This window comes from Magallana gigas, chromosome 2 (assembly GCF_963853765.1).
Source record: "Magallana gigas chromosome 2, xbMagGiga1.1, whole genome shotgun sequence".
Classification (NCBI taxonomy): domain Eukaryota; kingdom Metazoa; phylum Mollusca; class Bivalvia; order Ostreida; family Ostreidae; genus Magallana; species Magallana gigas.
The window spans coordinates 4,098,241-4,124,818 of record NC_088854.1 but is presented as its reverse complement, the minus strand read 5'-3'; the positions used below and the strand labels follow the sequence as shown (position 1 = coordinate 4,124,818).

General features: G+C 36.2%; 2 protein-coding genes across 11 annotated transcripts; one reads left to right on the top strand and one right to left on the bottom strand.

Moving 5' to 3' along the window:
• Positions 1-240: 240 nt before the first annotated feature.
• On the bottom strand, positions 241-26,531 carry LOC105330838 (tudor domain-containing protein 5). Of its 2 annotated transcripts, none has more exons than XM_011432761.4 (22): positions 25,746-26,531; positions 25,417-25,623; positions 24,966-25,117; positions 24,298-24,354; positions 24,024-24,180; positions 23,597-23,748; positions 22,833-22,941; positions 22,524-22,618; positions 21,920-22,134; positions 21,585-21,732; positions 20,915-20,976; positions 19,991-20,060; positions 19,712-19,792; positions 19,403-19,540; positions 4,260-4,375; positions 3,973-4,093; positions 3,545-3,624; positions 2,900-3,056; positions 2,667-2,755; positions 1,943-2,061; positions 1,265-1,419; positions 241-1,022 (listed from the first exon to the last, which is right to left on the bottom strand). In XM_011432761.4, exons 1-22 carry the CDS (start codon positions 26,344-26,346, stop codon positions 585-587), a joined length of 3,519 nt encoding a protein of 1,172 aa, XP_011431063.3. In that variant the 5' UTR covers positions 26,347-26,531; the 3' UTR covers positions 241-584. The 2 variants fall into 2 exon arrangements, with proteins under 2 accessions (XP_011431063.3, XP_019923909.3); XM_020068350.3 differs by having other exon boundaries at positions 23,597-23,733.
• Positions 5,721-18,112, top strand: LOC105330836 (E3 ubiquitin-protein ligase TRIM56). Of its 9 annotated transcripts, none has more exons than XM_011432755.4 (2): positions 5,721-6,126; positions 14,846-18,112. In XM_011432755.4, exons 1-2 carry the CDS (start codon positions 6,043-6,045, stop codon positions 17,126-17,128), a joined length of 2,367 nt encoding a protein of 788 aa, XP_011431057.3. In that variant the 5' UTR covers positions 5,721-6,042; the 3' UTR covers positions 17,129-18,112. The 9 variants fall into 9 exon arrangements, with proteins under 9 accessions (XP_011431057.3, XP_011431060.3, XP_034302985.2 ...); XM_011432758.4 differs by lacking the exon at positions 5,721-6,126 and adding an exon at positions 7,683-8,116; XM_034447094.2 differs by lacking the exon at positions 5,721-6,126 and adding an exon at positions 7,684-7,991.
• Positions 26,532-26,578: the final 47 nt, after the last annotated feature.

Genomic DNA, 26,578 nt, shown 5'->3' with positions numbered 1-26,578 from the left:
TAAGATTATTAGTGTCTTCCTTTTCCAAGGAAAGAACTCCTTGACCCTGAATGTCTCACACAACTGTCAAGGAGTACTATTACACCAGGGCATGTTACTCTGAAATGTCAGTAAAATATGTGAAGTGGAATAAACTTTTTTCTTTTCCAGTTTTCATGCCTTGCTTATGTCCTTCTCCTTAAGAATATACATTCTTTACCATATTCTGTTCACTTAACCCCCAGAAAGTCTTAGAAAATATAACTTAAACAAATTTATTATCAAACACTCAGAATTTACAATAAACATAATAAACAAGGATCAGTAAAATCTTAACCCTTTTTGGGACACACATAAATGAAGCACCACTATAAAATACCGGGTAACATAAAATTGAGTAACCATGATATAAACAGCACTGTTACAATCAGTTTTTGGTAACATGATTGTCAATAATAATATGGTAGTAACAGGCATAATATATGCTCTGATACTGGGACATTAGTACATACATAAGTAAAAGCATAAAATATTCACATAAAACAATTTACAATGTCCCTTCAAGATTTTTGACGAATGCTTTTACAGTTCAAATCTCAATTATTCTAGCAGTCAGGGGTGTGATTTGGTCCCCCACGCCCCAGTCCAGGATGTGTTGGTAATTTGGGCCCATCCTGTTTGAGATTGAAATTTTCCAACAAGGGCAAAAGTCCTGGTAAAAGATAGTTTCCCAGTGGGTTATTGATAGCAGGCATTCCTCTCCCCAGGCCCATCAAGTTTCCTGCGGGTGTTGGATTCACCTCTGGGGTATTTCCAGGAAGGGCCTGCAGCAAGGGGTCTGTCCCTGGGGGTAGAGTGGGGGTGGAGCCTGAGTACTGGTTGAGTAGCAAGGTTTGGAACAGGTTGAGCTGCTGCTGTTGCTGTGTGATCTGCTGAAGGATGCTGGCTGTGTTCAGAGGGGGGACAGACTGACCCTCACTCACCGTGGCTGCCTCGGATACAACAGGTTTCGGCTGGGGCATGCTAGCAACAGTCGCTACTGGCTGTTGATGTAAACAAACAAAGGTTAACAGGATTAACAATGAATGACTCAATATTTATATGATAAAACAAGAACCATGCATCTCTTATTTATGTATTAAATGTGATTTAACATATGAAATAACTTTTGCTAAGTAAATTCAACATAAAGTTAAGCAGCAAGTAAATATTAAAGCCACCTCCTTATAATAAAAAACCTGACCAAAGCAAGTATTTTTTAACAAAGCTGTGTAGAACACCTTACCTTGGAGGATAGATCCGTATTGAACACAATTTTCTGTGGTGACACTGGTAGTGACTTCTTTTCCTCCAACATCACATCCTCAAACTGCCTGGAATCTGCCACTCCTCTCGCCGCAGTCTCACTGAACGAAGCTTGCGATTCTCTGCCGGAGGTCTCTATAGGAGAAAAAGAGCACCATATATATAGAACAGCCGTCCATGGATCTGTCACTTGTCCGGCATTACAGTACAATGGTATATGACTATGAACTCTTAAATTTAGTTGTACAGTGACTTAGTATCTATTTCACTACCAAAATCCCCAGTAACACCACATCTCATATGGTGACATGTTCCAGCTTTGCCAATTCACAAAGATCTTGTATATGGCTTTAAAATGTTTATATAATGCATACAATATTTATTTATTTAAAAGTAAATTTGACAAATAAGTTACAAGAGAGCATTATATATTGATATTTAAAAGTGTACATCAACTTATCAAAAATTGTATTTTAATTTCTTAGTTACTGGTTAAAAGAACATTTTTTTTTTAAATCAAGTAAAATTTAATTCAAGGCTGGGGTATTGTTATTCAAAACCATATTCCTTGATTGGAATAAACTTGGTGAGTATTTGAATCACATCAACAATCGAGGATTGTATAACTGCCCCCAGTCTTCAGATATGCAGAACCTACCTTCTTTGTTCTTTAACAAGGTTTTGAGGTTCTTGATCTTTATTTCTACTTCATTGAGTTCATTAACTATTTCTTCTGTATTTTCAGGGTTGTTCAACATCGTCTGAAGTACTCTTTTTCTACACAAAAAAACATAGGGTATGAATAAGATATTAGATGATAGCCCTGTAATAAGATGATTGACCCCACATGTATGTGTGCAGGGATTTCAATTATAGGGGAATAACACATGAAATTTTGAAGAAGCTTAATTACAATTTATAGTTTTTCCAATAGTTTATTTTGTCAATTATGAAACTCTATGCAGCTCATTTTGATGATTAAAACAGCGGAAAATTGCCTCTTGCCCACCCCTCCCCCAATGAAAGCCCTATGTGTGAACAAACTTTACTTTGATAGGTTATAGGCAGACTAACTCTACTTCTGAGCCAGAAGAGCAGCTGTTACAAGGGCCTGGCCCAGGATCATGAAATATTTTCAAGACTCAAGTCCTAATTTCAATCATTCTTAAAATGAATATTTGTCATAAGATTATGTTTGGAATTAATCACTTTCATCATAATATAGAGACACCCTTTAAAGCATTTTTTTAATGTATTCAACTACAAGACAATAACACAGTGTACAAGTTTCGACATTAGTCTAAGACTGCTTCATGATCCTGGAGCCTGATCCCCATAACAACAGCAGTAGGAGAGTCCTTGACCTGTATAGGAGCACTGACCTCTTGAACTGTTGAATCTGCAGGGTTTCCTGGATCTCCTCCATACTGAGCTGCTCTATCTCATTGCTGGAGACCTCAAAGTCCTCACCCTGTCAATGGATACAACACACACACACTACAGGCAAGTCTACACTGTCAGCTTGGTCTATGGAAGGTGTGTGGTGTTATTTCACAGGGTGATAACAAATATATGTACAATGTGATAGATAATGATCTAGTGGTAGACTACTCACCCTCCAGTAGGGATCCTCTGGGTCAAAGTTCTCTATCAGCTGGGACACACCCTGTTCTAGTTCTGGGGAGGGACAATGGAAGAGTTTCAGGATTTCTGGAACCCTGTTCAGTTCATACAGGGTCAATGTCTTCTGCTTCACACTTTTTACTCCATACCTGAGATATGTACAACACAATCCTCATCTCAACAACTCTTTAATTTTAGTAGGGCAACAAAATTCACAAACTTTTTGTACAATTATAATCACTAAATCTGTCACAACATTATTGATCACGATAATAGAAGCTGCAAAGAATAGGATGGATGCACTATGTACATAATGTAGCTTGACAACTTTATCATTATCCGTCTTTGAAGTCAATTAAATTTTTGTTTTTAAAAATGATTTTCTAAAGAAAAGTAATGTGTGCAATTTCACCAAAACTTACAATGCAAAATATTACAGAAACTTCCCTTTTACTGCACTATCTTACAGTGTAATAGTTATTTTTTACACTAGCAGATGCTATTAAAAGTTTCAACCCCTTCAGAGGATAACTGTAGTTAGCTCAATTGATATTGTTCATATTATTTTACATTTAATATTGTGTATCTTCCCTACTGGTAAAGTTCATTTTTTCCCAATATTTTGCATTTTCCTTACTGGTAAAGTTCATTGAACAAAGCTGGATATTCCTCCACAGTGACCTTGACCTTGTTTATATGTGCTCTCATCTGAAACAGCTACAAAGATATCTCCTGATCACTCCCATTATCTGCACCAGTACATTTAGGACCAATTTACTGGGAACAGATTCTATCTTTGGTCTTTGTTGAGCAGTTATTTCTCAGATTGAAAAACAGCTTCATAGGATTTTTAACTGAAAACCTTATTTTTAGAAGCAAATGACATCAGAGAATAAACTTAATTGATCAATAACACTTCAACTAGGCAATCCTATATGTTCTTATTTACATTTCTTTTAAAAGCAATTCTACATGACATGCATGTTCTCAATTATATGCTTTTAAAATCTATCAATTACATAAACTGTATGGTCTAGCCTCTTTATCAGATAGATTTCCAATTACCATTGAAGTGAGGACATCTTCATCCCAGAAAAACGATGATATTTCTGAAGACAGAAGATAAGCCACACCCTCTAGGTTGATCAGATGCGTGACGACCTTGGAATCAGAGGTCAAACACATCCTGCAATAACAGCAATTATATAAACTCTTCAATAATCATTACTTTTTACCTCAAAAAATCTGCTACGAAGTTATTTTCCAAAAAGATGTTGCATTTGTTTTTTTGAAACAATTGTATATTCTTTGATTAAAAGTTTAGTTGCATTAGTATAACAGGGTATACTGACTGTAGTACATAGTGTCTGGTCTCTGATGTGTCCTGTCCCACCAAACCTTCAAAATATGCAGCACTGGAGGGGGTGCTTCCTGTCTCTGACTGGCAGTCAAACGGGAAGTCAGCAATCTACAACACAACATCAGCGTACAATTACAAATCTACAACACAACATCAGCGTACAATTACAAATCTACAACACATCATCAGTGTACAGTCAAACGGGAAGTCAGCAATCTACAACACAACATCAGTGTACAATTCTACATGTACAAGACATCATCTATACACAAATCTACAAGACAACATCAGCGTACAATTACAAATCTACAACACAACATCAGTGTACAATTACAAATCTACAACACAACATCAGCGTACAATTCTACATGTACAAGACATCATCTATATACAAACAAGACAACACATACAGTTTGATACTGACAGCATCATGCCATTTGATTATCTGATTTATAAACAGCATCATTTACCTATGTCACAATAAAACCATGTGTCATTTGTGGTGATTCAAAAGACAAGTCCTCTTTTTTCTGCACTCAAAGGTAAAATTTAATTACATGCTAAGCCTGCTTTATTGGAGCTAGCTGTGGTCATTTATACATTTTATAGACCCCTCAATAGTTTAAGGTCTAAAATGTTCTCAACTCTTCATCCAATGAAATGGATTAGGCTATCAATTTTATTCCCAAAATACAACATGTTCTTATTTTCTAATAATCTAAATAATGGAAGGCCTTAGAAAAAAAGTGCCTCTTCAAAATTTAATAAAAACAAAAATCAATTATACAGGTATTCAATTCTATTAACATCTTTGTTTCATGGGTAGAGCAACTCATTTGGCATATGACATATACAGGTAATTACATATCATGTCAATCATAAAAGCTCTCTTCTGTCTTTAAATATAATAAATGTAATTCTATTCATGTATTCAGTGGAGCATATCTGTGTAAAATAAGTAGTTCAGCCAATTTAGACTTTCCCCCTTTAAAGGCAACAGAACAGTTTACCAAAGACAAATACAAGAATATGAAATCTTTGTTCTTTTTCAAAGACTCAACAACACGTTTCAATCAAAATGTAACTATCAATGTGGCATTGATAATAAAATAGCACTGCCAAAAAGATTGGCACTTCAAATATACTGGTCATTATAGAGATAAAACTTCCAAAGACAAGTTGTAACCTTCGTCAAACATCAAGTTTCTTTGGATTAACTTACTTTAAAGAATACATTATCAAAAATCAATTTTGTATTTCTTTGAGCTATATTTCTTCTGATTTATTCCTGTTCACAAATACTGGCAAGCTTTTCAACCAGCTAGTTTTGTCAAGGGCAAAAAAACAGCAAGGACTATTAAAACCTATTGTTTGTAATGCAAATTACTGTATGCATAAAATACCCTCCATTCATTCCTGTCGCTAAATATTATGGTATCAAGTTGTGCGGAAAAATAGGCGAGTCAATATTTAAACAACTCCTACTATCAGAGGGCTCAATTGTCTGGTAATGCAAGATAAAATTACTGTGTTTTCTTTCTAAATCTACACTCTGAAAAATGAATCTGGCATCTGTTCAAAATTTGAACATTTATAGGTAAAGTAGAGAAATTTAACAGCCCGTCCTCTGAAAGCTTTCCCCCAAATTACATTTAAAGTGTACGGCCCATTCAACACACCCACGTTTTCATATTTGGACAGTGAACTCTTATTAACCAACACCATGTGATGAGCAACAGAGAAAATATCAGTTGAGGAATATTTTATTTTCAAAAATGTCAACGGATTCTTTAGACGATCCAAATTGGGCAGTTCAACAGCTCAAAGTAGAATTTCGGTTTAGGAGAAATTCTGCATTGGTAAGTGAAAACAAAAGTTTGTTTGCCAATTAATGACTCGTTTGTAAAACATGCAATGATCTTGTAGTCATAGTGGGCATGATACGGCACCTTTAATTAATCGTTCTGGTATCATATCACGCTACCTATCATTGAACTAGGTATTTCTACTGTGCACATTCAATTACTACTAGCCAACTTTCAAACCATTCACATTTTATTTTCCTAATGTGTATGACAAAAATATAGTGGATGTTTGCTCTTGGAATATAAATTAAGCTGGTCTTGTTTTGAGCTACTACCGTATTGGCCATTTGGATTTTTTTTCTTTTTAAAGATAAGAAATCTGAAGTCTAATAGGGTGATATGTGTATCTTTCATAAAATTTGCTTTGTTAATATCATAGAAAGTCCAGTCTCCATATATCATTAATTCAAATCTGTATGGCTATCCAATATTAAGACAATTTCTGTAAGACAGTCATCATTAATGCCAAATAAGAATTTGCCCAGGAATTCTAAAATATACTACACAATTACTGGTACTAAAACTACAGACTAAAATCAATGACAACAAAATGACTTTATTCAATTAGAAGTAATTTTCAAAAGATTTGTTTTTCTAAATATAGCAGATCAAAGTGGAGAAGGCAATATGATGACCAACATTTCTGTTCAGGAGGGATATTCATTATTTATGGGGTTATTCCTTGATAATAGGGATCTCTGGTTGGTTAGATGCGTGTAATGATGGCTGAAAATGATATGGGAACACTGACCTTACAGAGGAAAATGATACACAGGATACAGATAATGATGACAGAATATTGATTCCTCAAATACATCCGACTTAAATTCACCGATTCTGTCCATATACAGGACACGAACCCCCGGTACCAGTACATAGAGTCTGAACCCTTTATAGTACTGTGTGTGTCCTAGATTATACTCGGGAATCACCATCAAATATTAATGTGATCATCTCCCATTAGTGATGCACTGAAGGCTTTTCTTTCGTACATCACACGTAACAGTTATGATATCAACCCTCTCCAATTCCACGTATACTCATTAGCATGATACATTCTAGTGACTCGGAACAACTTCAATATGGACTGAAATAAACAAGAATTATTCAATTCTTTATTGTAGTAAATTTTTTGAAAACTTGTGCCAATGCAAAAAAAATAGCAGCATAGGAAAACATCGTACTTTATCATTTTCATATTTTTGTCAAAATGAATTATTTTCTGACATTATGGGTCATTCTGTGCTAGGTACATTTTCTTTAGATATACAACAATATCTTAAGGGATTGGTGGCTAAGCATTCTTTTCAGAGTGATTTTGAAAACTTTACACTTTCTTAAAAGCTAAATACACGCACATAAAAATGAAAACATTGAATATTTCAATTTACAATCCTTCAGATAAGATATATGCAAATAGCATCTTTGGTATTTACTCCAAAAATGTATGCTGAAGTTTGTTTATGCTTGTACTGTTATTTAAATCCCTCCAAAAATGGGGAGCAGTGTTTACAATAAAATTTAAACCCCCGATCAATATGAGCTCATTGATAGATTTAAACTTATTGAAATAGCATGGAGCATACTCTGGCACAGAATTCCACGTACACATTAGGTCGTGACCCCGTAAAATGCCCATGTAAAGAAAAATCGTAGTGATTACCTCTGCTCTCACTCACCCTTATCCTTCTATATGCAAATCGGATGATATGTACACATTTGGAATTACCGAAGTTTTCTAAGGAGAGAGTGAGCGTAAATATTTACAAACAACTAAACACTCAGTCAGGAGTAAGACAACAGAGTAGGGACTGTTGCCTGGTTAGGGTACTTCCAAGGAAACACTGCAGTGGTGTTAGGTATGTAATATATGGCTGTTTGAGGAATAAACACCGACTTGTGATGTAAAGGGACACACACACTCCTCCAATACTAGTGGTATATTTACTAGCACCCTGTTATCAGCATGGTGTGGACCAAGAAGGTAATCACTCAGCACTCTCTTAACCTGCTACTTGTGATGATCTACTCGGTTCATCCTGTAAAATGTGTGTTCAGTAGGCATGCACTGGGTCCAACCTTCGCGGGAATCATTTCATGAGAAGAATTCATTGATCATGTTCGTATCATTTACACCAGATAACTACTCACAAATTCTGGACCAAAAACGTCTATTAGAAAAGAGGAATTAAACGTGGTCATTTATCATTATCATTGGACATCTATATTTAATCACCTAGTATATCTTAATTACATTTAAGACAGAAATTACTGGTGGCTAAATGAGATTTACACATTTAAGACAGAAATTACTGGTGACTAAGTGAGATTTTATATAAAGAGTTCAACATATCCATGATCCATGGTATTCAAAATATTGTTGTTCCGTAGTGTGACTGTATTTCAGCAGTATATTTGTCTAATACTTTATACTGGGTTATTTTCTCTCCACGTAATTTTTGCCCTTCTACACTTGTATATAGTTTCGCCCCGTTTTGAATTCGCCCAGACACAGTTGTGTTTAAAGAGAGATTATTTTAGACATTGGAATTCGCCCTGTCTTAACGAGGGCGAAAGGGGCGAAAATAAAACGAGGGCAATTATTTCCCTGTATGCAGTAGTGGTAGACTCATAAACTTGGGATGTGCTGATTTCCATACATCAGAACTGAGATACGTTGACACAAAGTTTACTTACAGGATCTCTAAACAAGCCTGGGAATTGGTTTTACCATAGGACTGATAGGTCCCATTAATCTTTCATTAACTTCAATCTTTGTATCCGTGAGTTTTTCGTATTTCATTCCTGGATGGAGAATTACAAACAATCTTGTCCAGTTTATTTTGAAAAGATCAAACAAGGGCTTTATAAGTCATCTCCATAATACATAAGCCCCCAGAATTAACCCCAGTCAGTCACCAGTCATTTATGTGTGGGTGCCCTTAAGAGGTTAATATGGGAATTAAAAAATCTGGCCTTCAGGCTTCTTTGTTGTCCCGATCAAATTAATCAGACAAAATCTTTTAATATTCAGGCATAATGACTGTAGATTGGATTTATGATTCCCATGTTATGAAAGTCCTCCAGGTAGTAAATAGGAGGAAATTAACATTGCAGCTTTTAAAGAAAATGCAGGTGTTGTCTTGCATAATAAATATTTAAGTTTTCAGTTTTTTGCAATCTCGTACATTCACCTTCCATTGCATGTTTTGGTCTCATACATAGATCTGCATACCCGGTACCTTACAAAATAAAGCCAAAACAGCTCATATATAGATCTGCATACCTTCAAAATAAGCCAATGGATATTTAGTAAATCTGGTGAATAGTGTGTAAGAAAGTTTTATGGTTAACTGAATGAGTAAATGTCAAATGACCAAGCAGGCCTGTAGCATTGTGTTCTCTCATGAGTTAGAGGATAATACCCTTCAATACATGATTAACGCAACCTTTAATTATATTAAAGTCAAACATCAAATATGAAAGCTTAATTATGCAAAAAAACGACCATATATATAATGGAAGCTTTATTACATAACATCACCATATAATTGATTGTCTAACAGGTAAGATTCTTATACACAGGTAACTACTTCTGCATTTAGGCATGTAAGCCATCAAAGTGCAAAAAAGCAATAAACAGAATGTTAATACCCATTTAACCCTGGTACTTAAATGAAATTCATTACAAAATTCCCTCATCTATCACTTATTGCATCTACATATTAATATATGTTCCCATGCATACTGGAAGTTTTGGAACAGCTTCATTTTGTATGCTGGAATTTACACAGAAATCTCATTACTGTTATTAAAAAGAATGAATAGATAACTGCAGTCATTGCATTTAAAGTTCTCCTCTCAACTTGGTAACCGATCAATTTATTGAACTTGGCTATTGACAACTTCTATGACATCTAGCAATGTTTTGTCAAGCAGGTCTGGGGGATTTTAAGCAGCAGATTCCTTAAGTCTGTATCGACTGGGCCAGGTAAGGTATGAAATACCACTTTATTTCTCATTAAGGAGCAATTATTCAGGTTTAGCATTCCAGAGAGAACGAAATAATCTGGAGGACACTGATAGACTTGTATTGATTGTAGAGAGGATAGGTATTCGATCTCTTAGCTTGTACTAGGTGGCCAGTGTTGGAGCTTGGGTAGGAATGTAAACAGTCCACATCCAATAATTGGGTCACGGATAAATGTTTTAGAGAGATCGTATATTAATACTTAGAGAATTACTCACGACAGTTAGCTCTGTTTTGTTTTTTGCTTCTTTTTTTTGGGGGGGGGGGCCTCTGTTTGAACAAGCTTGACCTCCTCTTTCTACTTTGTAAGTGTGGATGCATCATTCTGCTAACTCAGGACAGCTGTGTTACAATGGCATTGAACTATTTCAATCATTCAGTATGTCAGTCAGTGTTTGTTCAATATCGTATAACCATTACACTGTAGTAACATATTCCCATATCAAGTTTTCTACTTGGCTAATGTTCAATTAAATGTTACATTTTTCCTATTAACAGAAAATTGACAGATCATACTAGGCCTACCGTACATTCATTCATGTACATGTACCAGTAAATGCATTATATATGCAAGTCTTGGTCCATATAAAGTTCCAATCTTGGCTATCTTCCAACAGCTTTTTATTTTAACATTTTTATGAATCTTTTGTTAACAGATCCTACCAATGCTCTGATACAGTGTTATCTATTCCAAACTGTCAATTATTTATCATCTAGTAAATATACTATGACATATAAGGCATTAAGCAGATCTGCTATTTCAGCACTGCAAATTGTTTGGTATCATCTTCTACGACCAATAAAACAGTTTCCAGTCTACTGCTTGGCCATGCAGAACAAAGTTTCTGACTACTTTGCAATTTTCATATATTCTCCCTAATGTTAAGTGCCTGTCCCGTCTTTGCCATTATCATACACCCATCCCCCTTCTCCAAAAAGCTAAAAAAAGGCACTCTTTTTTAATCCATCAAACAAATACCAAGTGAAAAGAATATATATCTATGAAACAAGGAAAAGTTACATTTTTTGGATTCTAATTTAGATGACAATAGATTGTAATCTAATTACTATCAATAACAAGAGGCCCATGGGCCACATCGCTCACCTGAGGAACAATAGGTATGATAAAATCAGCTTAATGGAGTCATAATACAAACTATCTGGACAATGTACAATAATACATGTAGATCCTGTATAAATAAAATCCATTTTTCCCCCTGGATATTCTTAAATTTATAATCATTCGTCCCTTTTCTAACAGGCTGATTTTATAGTCATATCACATTATGAGTATTGCAGTTCTCAAAAAGATCCTTAATAATTGTTTATATATGGGATATAAAGCTACATCAAACTCTGAACCTTCTTGTGAGGCCGAAGAATTGTCCTGGAGCCAAAGTCTTAAGAATGATCTGGCTGATTAGTTTCTGAGAAGATTTTTAAAGATTTACTCTATATATTCCTATGTAAAACTTTAACATCCCCCCAATGTGGCCCCACCCTACCCCCTGGGTTCATGATTTTCACAACTTTGAATCTACACTACCTGAGGATACTTCAACACAAGTTTCAGCTTTCCTGGCTGATTAGTTTCTGAGAAGAAGATTTTTTAAGATTTACTCTATATATTCCTATGTAAAACTTTGACCCCCATTGTGGCCCCACCTTACCCCCAGGGGTCATGATTTTCACAATATGAATTTCCACTACCTGAGGATGCTTCCACACAAGTTTCAGCTTTCCTGGCTGATTAGTTTCTGAGAAGAAGATTTTTAAATATTTACTCTATATATTCCTATGTAAAACTTCGACCCCCCCCCCCCATTGTGGCCCCAACCTACCCCCAGGGATCATGAATTTCACAACTTTGAATCTACACTACCTGAGGATGCTTCCACACAAGTTTCAGCTTTCCTGGCTGATTAGTTTCTGAGAAGAAGATTTTTAAAGATTTACTTTATATATTCTTTTGTAAAACTTCGACCCCCTATTGTGGCCCCACCCTACCCCCGGGGGTCATGATTTTCACAACTTTGAATCTACACTACCTGAGGATGCTTCCACACAAGTTTCAGCTTTCCTGGCTGATTAGTTTCTGAGAAGAAGATTTTAAAAGATTATCTCTATATATTCCTATGTAAAACTTCGACCCCCATTCTGGCCCCACCCTACCCCCGGGGGTCATGAATTTCACAACTTGGAATCTACACTACCTGGGGATGCTTCCACACAAGTTTCAGCTTTGCTGGCTGATCAGTTTCTGAGAAGAAGATTTTTGAAAAATTCTCGAAATTTTTCATTAATTTCTAATTATCTCCCCTTGAAAACGGGTGTGGCCCTTAATTTTCACAACTTTGAATCCCCTTTGCCTAAGGATGATTTGTGCCAAGTTTGGTTGAAATTGGCCCAGTAGTTCTTGAGAAGATGTTGAAAATATGAAAAGTTTACGGACAGACGGACGGACAGACGGACGACAGACAAAATGTGATCAGAATAGCTCACTTGAGCTTTCAGCTCAGGTGAGCTAAAAAAGGATGTCAATTTAAAGAAAACTTGAATTAAACTTTTTGCAAACCTCTTTTTACAAATTTTGAAGCACCCTACTATTAGAAAAGATGAATTCTGCAATCAACTTTTCTCTAAATTCTCAAATGAAAATAATTAATTTACTATTGATCCATATTTAAAGAACCTGGAGATTCAAACAGCTAGTGAGAACAACAGAATTAGGGCTCCAGGAGTAAACCTCAATCCTCCTCCACACAATCCCCCCTTTTAATGTTCAGCCTGTGAGCAGTTTCAGAAGCATTTTTAATCATCTCTATTTTTCAAAGCGCAATTGATTGACATGTCGCATCCAATATATATTAGTGCCACGCTGGTTGGCAAACAGGAATATTACAGGTATTACAAGCTTTCAGTTCAATGGATGTGAAAATCAATATGTTTGAATCGAATTTCCATACATCACCATCTGAAAAGACAGAGGCAAAATAAGGACACATAACAATCTCTCCTCATTTGTGTCTATCTTCTGTGATGACTGATCAAGAAGTTCACCACACCAAACTAACTCTGTTGCTTGACTTAACTTACTAACCTTGAAGACTATTTATTTTGGAGTTTAAGATCAGAAAGATTTGAACAAATGGAGAGCTGTGAAATGGAGTCCTTTAAATTTTTCTCAGTTCAAAGTTAAAAGTCTAAGAGTCATAAAGTTGACATGATAATTTGAACAAAAGTTGAAACCAGTGAAATCTCAAAAAGTAATCTACATTGATTATTCAGTGGAATGGAACTTCAATATAGGCCAATGTTAAAGCTCGGCAAACAGGCAAGAACTCTGGGAGCAGAGTACGGACAACAGATTCTATAATGGACTCCTGATCACTTCTCATTATCACAGGGTGCATCCCATTTCTAGGAACAATATTGTTATTATTGTACTGTATAGTCTGTTCATCTGTACCAATCTTATTCCGGAGGGAGGAGGAATACCAAGTCAAGCTTTAATGGATTAAAAATTCTAATTAACTTGACAAACAATAAGGAGGCTTTTTTAAGACCATTCTAATTAACTTGACAAACAATAAGGAGGCTTTTTTAAGACCAAACACCTTACTTTGTTAAAATTTGATTAAATTCTTGCAATGGAGTTTGCTGGAAAATATGCTCGTTTGTGGGCTCTGAAAGTTAAAACAGTAAGTAGTTACCTCAATCAGCTGAACAGTGTGTTAACTTGTTGATGTTGTTTGTAGTCTTTAAGCATGATATAATACAGGCTTTTTCAAGAAAATGAAAGTATTCTTATTGCATCTTAAAATGAAGTATAAAAAAAATCCTATGATAGAATCAAGGTAGACAACCCACTGGGAAAGAAGGATTATCTTCATTAGAAAGGTGAAACTTCTGTGGGGGTACAATTAGTTCATACCACTTTCTTTTTTAAATAGACAGCATTATGTCACCTGACTTGAATTTAAAGGTCACTCTCCAATTCCTATCCCATTATGTAATTCTCAATCAAATAAGATTATAAGATTAAAAGCATATGTATCCTAATGCAATAGACCACAAAAAGACCCTGAAACCTTCAGACAACAGTCAGTACATTGACTTGTAACAACTACTGTCAAATTCATACATCTTGATGAGGAAATGGGATTTATCCGGAAAAGAAGGGTAAGACATAAATGATATGTCAGGCTGATCTGGATTGATTCTGGTAGCCTTGGACCAGACATAAATGGAACTGTTATGACTGTTACTTTGTTCCATTATCACTTTTTGCTGTCATTTCCCCAACGATACAGTGTTATTATTGGCATTACTGTCATATACCATGCAATCATTTTAAAGTAAAACAGGAAAGAGAGATTGCAAGGAGTTAATAGTTACCATTATCATCATGGTCATGCAATTTACAAACACATCATTTAATGGGATTTGCCAGGGGAGAGATAGTCATACAATGTTACTTTCTGTACCAGACTAACACAGGAAAAGATATTTACCAGTAGACAATTCTAAAGTCTTATATTCATTTTTTAATCCTGACCAGGAATTTTTTATGGTTTGCCTTCATATTTTGTGTCAGAGATGTATAAATAGAGATGTAACCTTAATTTGTTCCAGAGTTGTATAGATAGAGAGATAATGTTTATGATTTACTTTCTGTTGTAGAGATGCACCAGTATGGACATGGAACAGTCAGAGCTGGTCATTCCCAGACAACTCCTCTGCTGCAAGCTCTGTGATGAGGAGTTCACCAAACCATGTTACCTTCCTTGTCTCCACACCTTCTGCCAGAAGTGCATAGACGAGCATCGCATCAACAGCACGGACGATGACGGATATTTCCCGTGTCCAACATGTATGACAGAGGTTGGTCTGGAAGAGGAGCATGGAGGACAAGGAAACCTCCCCGAGAACATCCTGGCTCGCCGTCTGTCAGTTCCCACCATTGATCCAATCAAAAGAGAGACACTTTGTTTTTACTGCAAGAATGCTGGGAATTTTGTCGAGGGTAAAACGCACTGTGTCAATTGTGACGAGTTTCTGTGCACTTCCTGCACCAATTCCCACACCGCCCAAGAAGAGTTTGCTGATCATCAGCTACAGAGTGAAGAGGACTACAACGCTAGCCTGGAGAAATCTTCCAGCACCACCACCCAGGGACAGGTTCTTACAGTGTGCTGCGAGGCTTACGATCCTCTAGACATTGGTGCCATGTTCTGTGTGGAGTGTGATATTTCTGTGTGTGCCGACTGTCATGTGAACAAACATGCTGAACATAGATGTGCAGAACTCATGACCATAGCACAACATTTCGAAACTAAAATTAAAGAACCCTTGAAGGAACTTGACAATGATTCGGAGGAAATTAGTGAATTTCTTGTGAATCTGGACTCCACAGAGCAAACCATTCTGGAGCAGAAAGATTCACTGAAGCAGAATGTGAGAGACCGTACCAAGCAGCTATGTAGTCTGATCAAGGATTATCAAAAGCTTCTGCTAGATGATATTGAGAGAAGATTCGATGACCAACTGGAGGAAATCAAGACCAGGAGACTAGACCTAGAAATGCATTTAGAAGCCATCCGAGGAGTGAAGGACTTTACAAACAATCTGATCACCTATGGTTCCTATGAGGAGAAAGTGCACCTGAGGAAGAAAGTTGGATACAGGATCCGTGAGCTCTGTGAGGAATCCCTGGGAACTGATCCCATCCAGATCCACTCTGTGAGGCTGATGGAGCCCAATGTGACAGTGGACACTATCTGTGATATGTTTGGGACCATCAGTACAGAGGAGCAGTCAGTAGGTACTAATGCAGGCGACCCCGAGGAGAACACCCCTACCTCTCAACACTTCCAGCGCTACCACAGCTTTGGAGACTCGGGCCATGGCAGCGATTCCATGGAGAATGCAGAAAACGTGGAAACTGAGCCAGAGCTGGTGGAAATCTTTGGTAAAACTCATGGTGACCTTCACAGACAAGACAGCAAACAGAGTGGATCCGACTCAGACATGCTCAGTTCCAGTAACTCCAGCGACAAGATCAAGAATGTCAAATTCAGAGAGCAAGTTGAACAAAACGAGTTCCAGAATGAAAATGTGTTTAACTTGGAGAATCCAAAAAGGGAAGTTGTTCTCCCAGCACCTATTCAGAAGGAGTGTATCAAAGGCATTGGGATCAATGAGAAAGGAGACATCATTGTGGGAACAACAACAACTATCCACGTCCTTGAAAAACGTGGAATAGTCCGGGGGCAGATCCCTCTGGAGAACGGTTGGAACATTCACTCTGTGGCCAGTGATGGCAAAGTCTCCATGACTGTGCCGAGAGGAGATAACAGATTTAAAGTGCGAGTTTTGAGAAATGATGGGACAGGACACATTCTCTCAGATTTCAATGTTGAGAGTTTTGGACTTAATTTTGTAACAGCTGACAAGTCTGGGACACTCATTATCACTTCAAACCGCTATGCTCAGATCCATAAGAGTCACGGCAAAGCAGCAAAATCAGGTGGAAACATTGCCTTTTATGGCTCGGATGGATACCTCCTTCGCAGAATTACAAATGAAGATTTCCATGCCAATCTCTTGGAAAAACCCCAGATGGTGGTAGTGGATGAAAAGCGCAGCAGAACCTACGTGGCCGATCCAGGAAGCCACAAAGTCATAGCTCTGAATTCCGAAGGTGGACTTGCCTTTGAGTATGGGAACATAGAGGGACAAGAGGAGATCTATCAGGGCCCAGACCTCATCTCCATCGATAAATACGGAAATGTCATCGTAACAGACAAACGGGAGGGGAGGATAGACATTCTGGGACACAAAGGGAAACTGAAGAAATCCTTCTACACTGATGACATTCCTAGGTTTGTTGGTGCCACCCCAGACAAACTTTTGGTCACGGCCATGCCCGATGGAAACATGAAGTTTTATGAGTACCTGAGCTAACTTTTTTGTTTAAAAAAAAGACTAGTATGTAGGATAGAATGATAATTTGACACTGAGCAGCTAAATCATGCTATAGTACATTAGTGCTTTACTGCAGCTACCAACTGTTTGTACTTTCATCTTGAGTGGTCATTTCGTCCTTAGTGGGGAACAATGGTCATTGTTATTATTGACCAATGTGAACAGGGTCTGTGTCTAGAGATTAATTTTACATTTCACAAGTGTGTCTAGTTGTATAAACATATATAAGAGGCTTATCCCCCTGCAGGAGGAAAACTGTATTTAACTCTCCATTAATTGTCTCTGCGTAAACTCCACACAGTTATTAATTTTAACAATACTTCAGGCATTATTTTGATCAGGGTTCTTATGAAACCTTAGACGTTATTGATAATTTTGTTTGTGGTTTTAACAAAACTTGAGACATTCACAGCAGATTTTTTGTTCCAGTTTTTAAAAAATGTGAGACATCGCCAGTATTTTGTTCAAGGTTTTAAACGGCAGATCACAGACTGATTAATAAAACAATGCCCTTTTGTCTTTCTTTAATACAATAACCTAATGCACAAACCCAGTCATTCTACAGGATTAGTCAGTGTGCAGACTCTTTGGATTGTATCCGACAGTCCAACAACAGCTGATGTTATTGATATTGTGTTACCAGTCCATTTGTATAGTACGTTTCCTAGTCCATATTTTGTATCATATATGCTTCCCCGTCCATCTAGATATGGTGATCCATATCATGCAGCAATTCTAACACTTTTTTTATGAACACAAAATGTAAGACTGACAGTGAAGTTTTTATTGTAGTTAGAGCTGCATTTAAAGTCCGAGTTGCAGACTGTTCCAGTGGTAGTTTAGTCACAGACATTTCCTATGAATCATTGATCCTGTGTTACACAATCTTGTTTTGTTAATGTTAAATATTCTGTGATAGTTGTATTGAGCTTTGTTTTCAATAAATATTTTATGAAGAATTTAGGATGAAGTTTTTATTACAAACTTGCAATCAACAAATCTGAGATTATTAAAGATTAATAACTGAAAACATGTTGTAAAAAAAAAAAACAAGAGGCCCAGAGCCCATATCACTCACCTGAGCAACTCAGTCATAACTGATCAGAAAAGCTTTAGACCATATTTAGAGTATCAAATGCAAAATATGTAGAAAATTTAATACAGAATATCTTGTTTGATAAAATTTAAAAATAATTTCTCCACATATTCTTAATTCAAACATTGAGGTTCTTTTGTTGTTTCAGTTTTTGAGATCTTTTAAGAATGTTCTTTATTTATTCAAATGTAAAATCATCCTCAGATACCCACGGGTGATTGCGTCTGATAAGTAAAAGACGCGATCACCCGTGGGTATCCGACAATGACGTAAAATAACAGCCTGCTTTTGTGGCCCCACCCTACCACCAGGGATGATTTTAATAAACTTGAATCTACACTACCTGAAGCAGATGCTTCTACACATGTTTCAGTCTTTTTGGCCAATAGGTTCTTGAGAAAAATACCGAAAATTTTTCAATAATTTAAAATTATTTTTCCTTTGAAGAGGGTGAGGCTTTTCATACCATCAAACTTGAATCCCCTTCATCCAATAATGCTTGGTTTAAGTTTGGTTGAAATCGGTCCATTAATTTTGGAGAAGATGATGAAAATGTGAAAAGTTTACTATGATAACAATACAAAGAATAGACTAGGAAAAATTTCGATGAGAAAAAATAAAAGTTAAAATAAATGCAGGTAAACAAATGTGGAAAGACTTACATATGGAAAGAAAAATTGTAGTAATTGAGCCTATATTTCCCTGTTTTCTCCTGTAGGGACTAATTAAATAATTGATAGGGTTAACTTATTATTAACCAGAGTTATGTTAAAAATCTTTGTATTGAACAATGCAGCTACAAACACAAAACCAAACAAGGGCTACCATCAGTAGTCCTTTCTGAAATGGCACATGCATCCTTTCACTTCTTCCCTGAACCGAGTATAGCAAACTGACATTTTATCAGATGTATCAATAATGCCATTATGCCTCACCATAAAAAAAAAAACAAGAAGGTATTATAATGTAATATCATTATTAAAATCTGTACACAAATTTTCCATGGCAAACAAATGTAAAGATACCATGAAGTGGATACTGTCATTTATCAGCACCAAACTGGGAGTTTCAATGGTATGTAAATTCAATGAGCAACATTGATGTGAATGGGGCAATATGGAAAGGGGCATAACTCTAATCTGAACAATCACACCTACCACTTGTGGATCTTCAGCGTAGACCAGCTCTGGGTTATCCGCGACAAACTGAGCATGGCCCTCCTCTATCAGAACGTCATTGATGTGGATATCGTCTTTACCAGAGGTGTCACTTAGACAGAGCGACATCACACGATTCTACAGATCAGGAAATTCAGTAATACACTTAAACTGCTGCACAATGCCCAGCAAAATTTGAGATGAGATTTATTGTTACTTAAATATTGCTATTTTTATCATCTATGAATTAAGTTTCTATCGACACAAAAATGTTGATAATACATGTGAGTATATATATATAAGCCTGACCTTTTCAGAAGTTGCTATGGCCACCAGAGGTCGACATTTCACCATTCTGAGCATACAAGACTGAGATTCCACACTCCATTCCTATAAAGGACAGACATAAAACAATACATGTAATACAAACAATTAACCTATCAATACAGCATTACTCTTAGTTTGATGTGTAGTCATATTCCTGTACAAATCACAAACCCTATAAACTATGCAATTGCTGTTCTACATATCATGCATTGAAAATCATGAGATAAGTGTAGTATTTTCTGAGACATCAAAAGTACTTACAGGGCCGATTGGTCTTATATTGGACAGGCGGCCTGATATAGCCTGTGCTGGTAGTTTTAGAAATCTGGATCTGAAATTCATCTCAAAATCATCTACATGTAGGTAAATTAAAGACATAAATATTAATGATCAGAAAAATGGTTAAATACTAAAGTTTTCTTATTACTAGACAATCAAAAATGAATTCCTTGGTTCTCAGACTCACCCTATCTGACATAACATCGTGCATTGCCCATTTTTAACACTAAGTGAATAAAATTAAATTTCTCTAGTGCACTTGTGAATCATGGAAAAAAAAATTCCTGATTAAGGACTGCATTTTAGATACTCAGTCACTAAAACACTCGACTTAAATATAGAACATTAATGCAAAAATCATGATGATCCAGACTAAATTATAACAAAATGCAAATGGCCACCAAATCTATAGTTACAAGACGCTGTGTTCAGGTTATGATTGTGACAGCAATGATTTTAGTTTTGATATGAAGAAAAGCATTGTTTAACTTCAAATGCATGTAGGAGGAGAGTTCCTGCAGCTTGCACTGTACTAAATATCTCATAATGCTTAAACACAGGGCTTCCTCAAGCCTTGTAGCTGTGGTATTTCCTGAAGAACATGATGACTTGTTTATTTCATTTGGTTTGAACTAATAAATCTAAGACCATACATTTATTGCGATGTAACTATATATTTGCATTAAACCACTGCTTTTTCTGAATTTTTAGAATTGCACATTGTTGAAATATAAGAAAAAATGCTGCATCTTTTTTTTATGAAATAAGAAAAAAAAATCACCAACCACACTGTTTTTGAAAATATTGGCTTGAGAACAAAGAGATTAATTTTCATGGCCATACATATCTTATGCTTTAATAAAACTGCAATACATGCATTATTGTTATTAAACTTTTCTAACAAACCTTAGGAAACGTATGTTATTACGATGAACATCACATGTATTCCCATAATCCACAAAGTAAACCTGAAATAAAAGCCAAAAAAAATTGCAATGTTAGGCAAAGATTAAACCATGAATACACAGCTTTAATACTGTGTTCACATTTCAAAGCCTTTTGTCTCATATCTTGATATAATTAAACATTGTTTTACTGCATCCTTCAAAACTTTTCCCTGCCTTCATGGGAATGACATTTAATGCATGTGTATATGTACATTCACCCAGATATTTATGTAAAAGAGCCAGGATAAAAAAATATTTACACCATAAAATTAAAATATATCTTTTGAATCCTGTCCAGTGGGTTTTTTGTACAACCACCCCCGACATTTTCCTCAAAAAAATTATGACTACTTTTGAAAATTTAAATAAATATTTAGCATTGTGTGACATGCTGATGTCAAAACCACATTATTATTTTTTTAACTTTCAGTTTCTATTTGTAATTTGTTAACTCGTACATAAAAGTTTTTTGTTTATAAAATTCATGATTTCAATTGGGAAAAAGTATCCTCCAATTGGGAAAAAATCCTTAATGAAACTGTCAAATATCAGCTGTACTTAGGCCTTAAAAAAATCACTGCCCATTTTATCTCTACGTAGTTTCCCCTATATGTTGTGATGCGTCCCACCTCTACATAGTTTCCTGGCCCCATTCCTGTGATGACACAGCGGTGCCAGTTATCATCCTCAGGGAAGATGGCAGCCACTAACAAACCCACTGCAACAATTTCACTGGGAATGCGGTATAACATCCCAATTTCTCCAGTGTAGGAGTCACTGTAAATACAATTTAAAACAACACTCTCTAGTTTGATTTTGAGAGATGAATGACAAGAGACATGTTTCATGTATTTTTACATCAAAGAATTCAAAAATAATTATTCTTGACGCAGGGAAAGATGCTTGGATTCTTACCTAATGTTACTGGTAAATAAGATCAATGTCTATAAAAATTTGGACTTACTCTAACTGGTTCATTAGTTTTTCCAGAGCCAACGAAGTCTTTGTTCCACGAATTTGGAACCAGAATTGCCCTGGGGAATCGACGTTGGCGATGTAAACCTCTATCCAGCTGTTACAGGGAGGAAGGTCTACTGGGGTATAAAAACTGCCGGGACCAATGGCGTCAGAGGGAATGCTGCTGTCTGCATTCATCTCAACAAGGGGCTCTATAGGGGGCTATAATACAAAAAATTGTCAAAAAAATTGAGAGTGTGGACTAGGAATTTACTAAAAAATACTGACAAGTTTAAAAAATTCTTATATTGAAAATAAAAATTTTCTTCAAAATGTCCATTTTACAATTTACAACCAAAAACGGATAATGCAATACTAGAGTACAATTGAAACAGTGAAGCAAAGCATGAACATTCTGGAAAACTCTAAAACTCTTAAAACAATTGATTTTTTTAATGATAAATTCTCAATTCATTCTACCAAATCTCTAAAATAAATTCCTTTTGATAATATAATATAAACATGAAAGTTATAATATCTTTGTGACTAACAATGTATGACTTCATCATATGCTTATACATGTAGATGACAAGTGCTAGTGTTATACTGACCGCTATGGCAGTTGGCTGGCTTTTGGATTCTCTGGGTTTCAGAAAATCTGTTTTGGGCGGAGTTTCATCATCAATGGCATACAGGAAAATGGAATCTATTGAGATCACAAGCAGTGTGCATGTATGTAACACCCTTTTTTTCTATTTTTTTCCCAAATTAATACGAAAAATAATACAAAAACTGCAACACTATATTGGCTGTTTAAATGAAATATAAACTGAAAAAAATATTAGTTAAATCTGACATATCTTTAAAGAGACAATATTCACTGATATAAAGTAACTACTGAAAATAGTAGAGGTACTCACTGCTGCCTTTGTATTCAAATCGTAACACTGTGTCAGCCAAGGAGAGAGCAAATGTTTCCACTCTGCTAAAACCCAGACTCTCCCAATCCAAAGACTTGCCTGTTTCCTCCTACACATACAAAATGATGTACTGTCAATTTAATCATGTGATATTCATTACCTAAATATTTTCATGGTTAATTTCAAGCACCAGTGATAAATCGTTGCTGAGAAATCTTTGGCGAAAATTTGTTTGAAAATTTAGGTTAAAAATAAACAAAGTTGTCATTTAACAGGAAGTTGACGTACAATTGGTATAAAAATATATTCCACAATATGGCATGCCTAAACAAATAGTGTTTTAAAATTTCAAGTACCTGCAATAAATAGTTGCTGAGAAAAATGCGACAGAAATTTTTGTCACGGACAGACAGACAGACTGAAGGACAGACGGACACACAAGGGTAAAAAAAGTATACCCCCTTCTCCTTCGGAGCAGGGGTATAAAAATAGCACAATGTTCACTCGATGGTATTAGCTTGGTTGTGATATGATTAAACTGTGTATTTGCCATAAAAATATTGGAAACTTGAGCAAATGTACTCAGTTGTGTCGCTGTTACATCGCATCGTGCACCAACTCTGCCACACTTCCCCCCATGCATGAAAAATTTTCTGGGGGAAAACACTGACCATATATACATGTACATGGAGCATATATCTTATTCCAATAATCAACAATATAGAGACAAAAAATTCTGATAATTGACATCTTGAGGGAGATACCTGGAATACTGCTGCTAGATCCTGCAGTCTTACTCCCTCTGGATGAGCCTGTAGCACCTGTCGTATGGTTTCCTTCAGAACACTGTCCGCACACAGCTCACTGGGATGTCTCTGACGCCCAACTGTTCCTCCCAATTCTGAGTTACAAGTATCTGTGCAGTAAATTCAGATTTGGTGTGTTCACGCTCACTGCTTTATCTCAACACTCAAGTCCATGGTGTGAAACCAAGATGTTAGACAACATACTAACAGGAGACATTCAAGATACACTACAATTTTCATTTTAGCTACTTGCAACTATCCACATGTTTAATTCCTAACACTAACTTTTACTTGAATGCAGTCAGTAAATAACTGAACAATTGGAATGAATCTAAGATGTTCTATACAACACAAGCCACATAGCATCCATTCCTTTTATCAGTACCTGGTTTTGCGGGGGAGGGCAGTCTCTTGTCAAACAGTCTCCAGTCTCCCTTGGAATGAGGTCGCTCCATTCTGATGACTTCTGGCAGGGCTGAACACAACTCAATGATGCTAGTGTATCCATGATCCATGGGCTTCAATTCCTTTTGGAATGTCTCCTGACAAAATAAAAGCATCGACTTCAAATCTGTTCAATTTTCTTTTTGTAAAACATGGAAGAAGCCTTGAAGGACATATTTTGCAAACCTAGCAATATTTTATCAGAGATGACATACTTTGTATGCTGCTAGCAGTTTTGTAGCCCATAATCCCTCAGGTCTTGTACTTAATAGCTAGAAAATAAAATAATGATCAACATAAAATTAATGAAAAATTATCTAAGCCATGAATTTAAAGAAATAATCATAAAAATGAATCAAAATAGCAGGTTTCATTATACGGTCAAGAGATTCAATTATTTGTATCAAAAACATTCAAAATATAATACAGATATTTTATTTTGATTTCAAGATTTGAAAAGAGAGTATATCTTTTTTTCTTTTTTAACTTGCAGGGTTGTCTCTAAGACCCGGGAGGCGGGGAATTCCCCCTCCTAAAGTGACATAATTACCCGGCTATTATTGCATTTCAAACACAATCTAGCTATAAGCTAGACCTATAGATCCCCTTCTACTTTTTTATTTCTCCCTTCTACTTCAAGTTTTAGAGACAACCCTGAACTTGGATTCAAAAATGTATTCCCATTTTTAATAAGGCAATATGTTAATTGTTGCAGCAGCATTTATTCTGATTTTATGTTATCTGACAACTAAAAAATTAATTTTTGATGAATAACAGATTTTGTAGATGAAGGAAAAAGAAATAACTTGTTTTTGTGAGCATTTTCAATAAAAATTTTCAGCACATATGACATTAGACACCAATTTTCCATAGCACCCAATACCTGCTGAAGTTCAAAGTGGAGTTGGTGACTAATGCTGCTCTCAAAGTCCACGCTGAGTTCCGAGGAAGAGAACGTTCCTGAGCTGTCCTCACTCTGGTACCGCTGTCTAGGGCGGGGCCCGTTCTGACGGTACGAACAACTCTTCTTTCTACCTAAAATAAGCCTCATTTTGTTTACAACTTATCATTATTATTCTTTTAATGACCAAAGCATGAAAACACTTAGTTTGGGTCTGTACAATGTGTCTCATCTGTCTGCAATCACTGAAAATTAAAGGTACCTTTTGTCTTGTTACATTAATGAAGCAATATGGAGTTGAAATGCTACATAATAGGGACTATGACAAGCAACATAAAATTAAGTGTGTATCACTGAAAATTTAAGATCTACGCATATGCATATATATGTCTGCTCAGTTGACAGTCAATGTTTACGAGTCTGCAATGTATACCTCGTCCTACAGACTGGGGTGGATTGGATGACTGCATAAGCTGTTGCTCATTGTTGCTTTGATTTCTCCATGAAAATGCTGAATTGACTGGATGTTGGGAGGGGTCTTTACTCTCTAAAGATCTCTGTCTCTCCAGCCTAGGAGGTAGATTTTGTGTGTAGGGTTTGTAAAAAGGATGCTGTTCTCTTGATTGTGATGGCTGATCATCTGCCAAAAAAAAGAGTAGAATTCAAACTTAAGAATATTGAGAGATACAATTCCATGCCATAGATCTATCAAATTATCAAAATACATCTTATCATCTTCATTTCTCAGCTTTATAAACTTACAAGATTTGCTGACAGGACACACACGAACTTCTCCATTCTGCAATTCTTTCACTTCCAAAATGTATGGCACTGACTTCAGTAGTTCTCGTAGTGATGTAAACCCTAGCCTTATTGGATCAATTTGAATGTTGAATCTTTTAGAGAACGCTGCATCAAAGTGTGTGAAAGGCAACCCATCAGGGTAGGATTTAAAAAGCTGAGTAAGATAATTTCTGATGAATGGTGGGACAGTTGGAAGAGGCCGGGGTTGCTGAGTTCTGTGTCTCTGTGGGGGTGGACCCCCTTTTCTGAGGGTGGCCCATTTGTTTTTGTTTGCTACTTTCTGCTTCGAGACCAGTTTCTGAATGTGAGCAGTGTTGGAGTCTGCAATACCTGCAACACACATCACTCCCTTTTTCCATGTAACATACAGAGCATCTGACATATCCTTGAGGAGATCCTCTATGGTGACATAGCCAAGTGCCCTGAAGGGAATAGGTTCCATGATGAAGTCATGGTAGTCACGCTTCAGTTCATCGATGGTCAGCGCCGCGGGGGCCGACAGAAGAAGAGATCTCAGGTTCTTCTTCACTTCTTCTTTCTTCTGTGCTTTACTACTCATTATTGCAAAGAGATTTGTTTCCTGTCAATTAAAAAAATTCAATCAGAATTAAAGGTTGGCATATGTGCTCAATCAAGGATCACATTGATGCTCTTGTGTAAGCATATTAAATTCTAAAATTCTCTGCATTTCCCGCTGCTTGTCGTTGCATGTGCTTCTCAATATGGAGTTCGAAACTAATTTCATCATTCCATCGAAAAATATCTCTATCCTCAGTTTTAATATTTTTTAT

Excerpts from the sequence above, each read along its gene's own strand:
- LOC105330836 (XM_011432755.4), top strand. The coding sequence starts at position 6,043 with ATGTCAACGGATTCTTTAGACGATCCAAATTGGGCAGTTCAACAGCTC. Across the intron at positions 6,127-14,845 it reads TTAGGAGAAATTCTGCATTG|AGATGCACCAGTATGGACAT; the intron begins GTAAGTGAAAAC and ends TTTCTGTTGTAG.
- LOC105330838 (XM_011432761.4), bottom strand. The coding sequence starts at position 26,346 with ATGAGTAGTAAAGCACAGAAGAAAGAAGAAGTGAAGAAGAACCTGAGA. Across the intron at positions 24,355-24,965 it reads TCCACTTTGAACTTCAGCAG|CTATTAAGTACAAGACCTGA; the intron begins GTATTGGGTGCT and ends TTTATTTTCTAG. Across the intron at positions 23,749-24,023 it reads GCCCTCCCCCGCAAAACCAG|ATACTTGTAACTCAGAATTG; the intron begins GTACTGATAAAA and ends TTTACTGCACAG.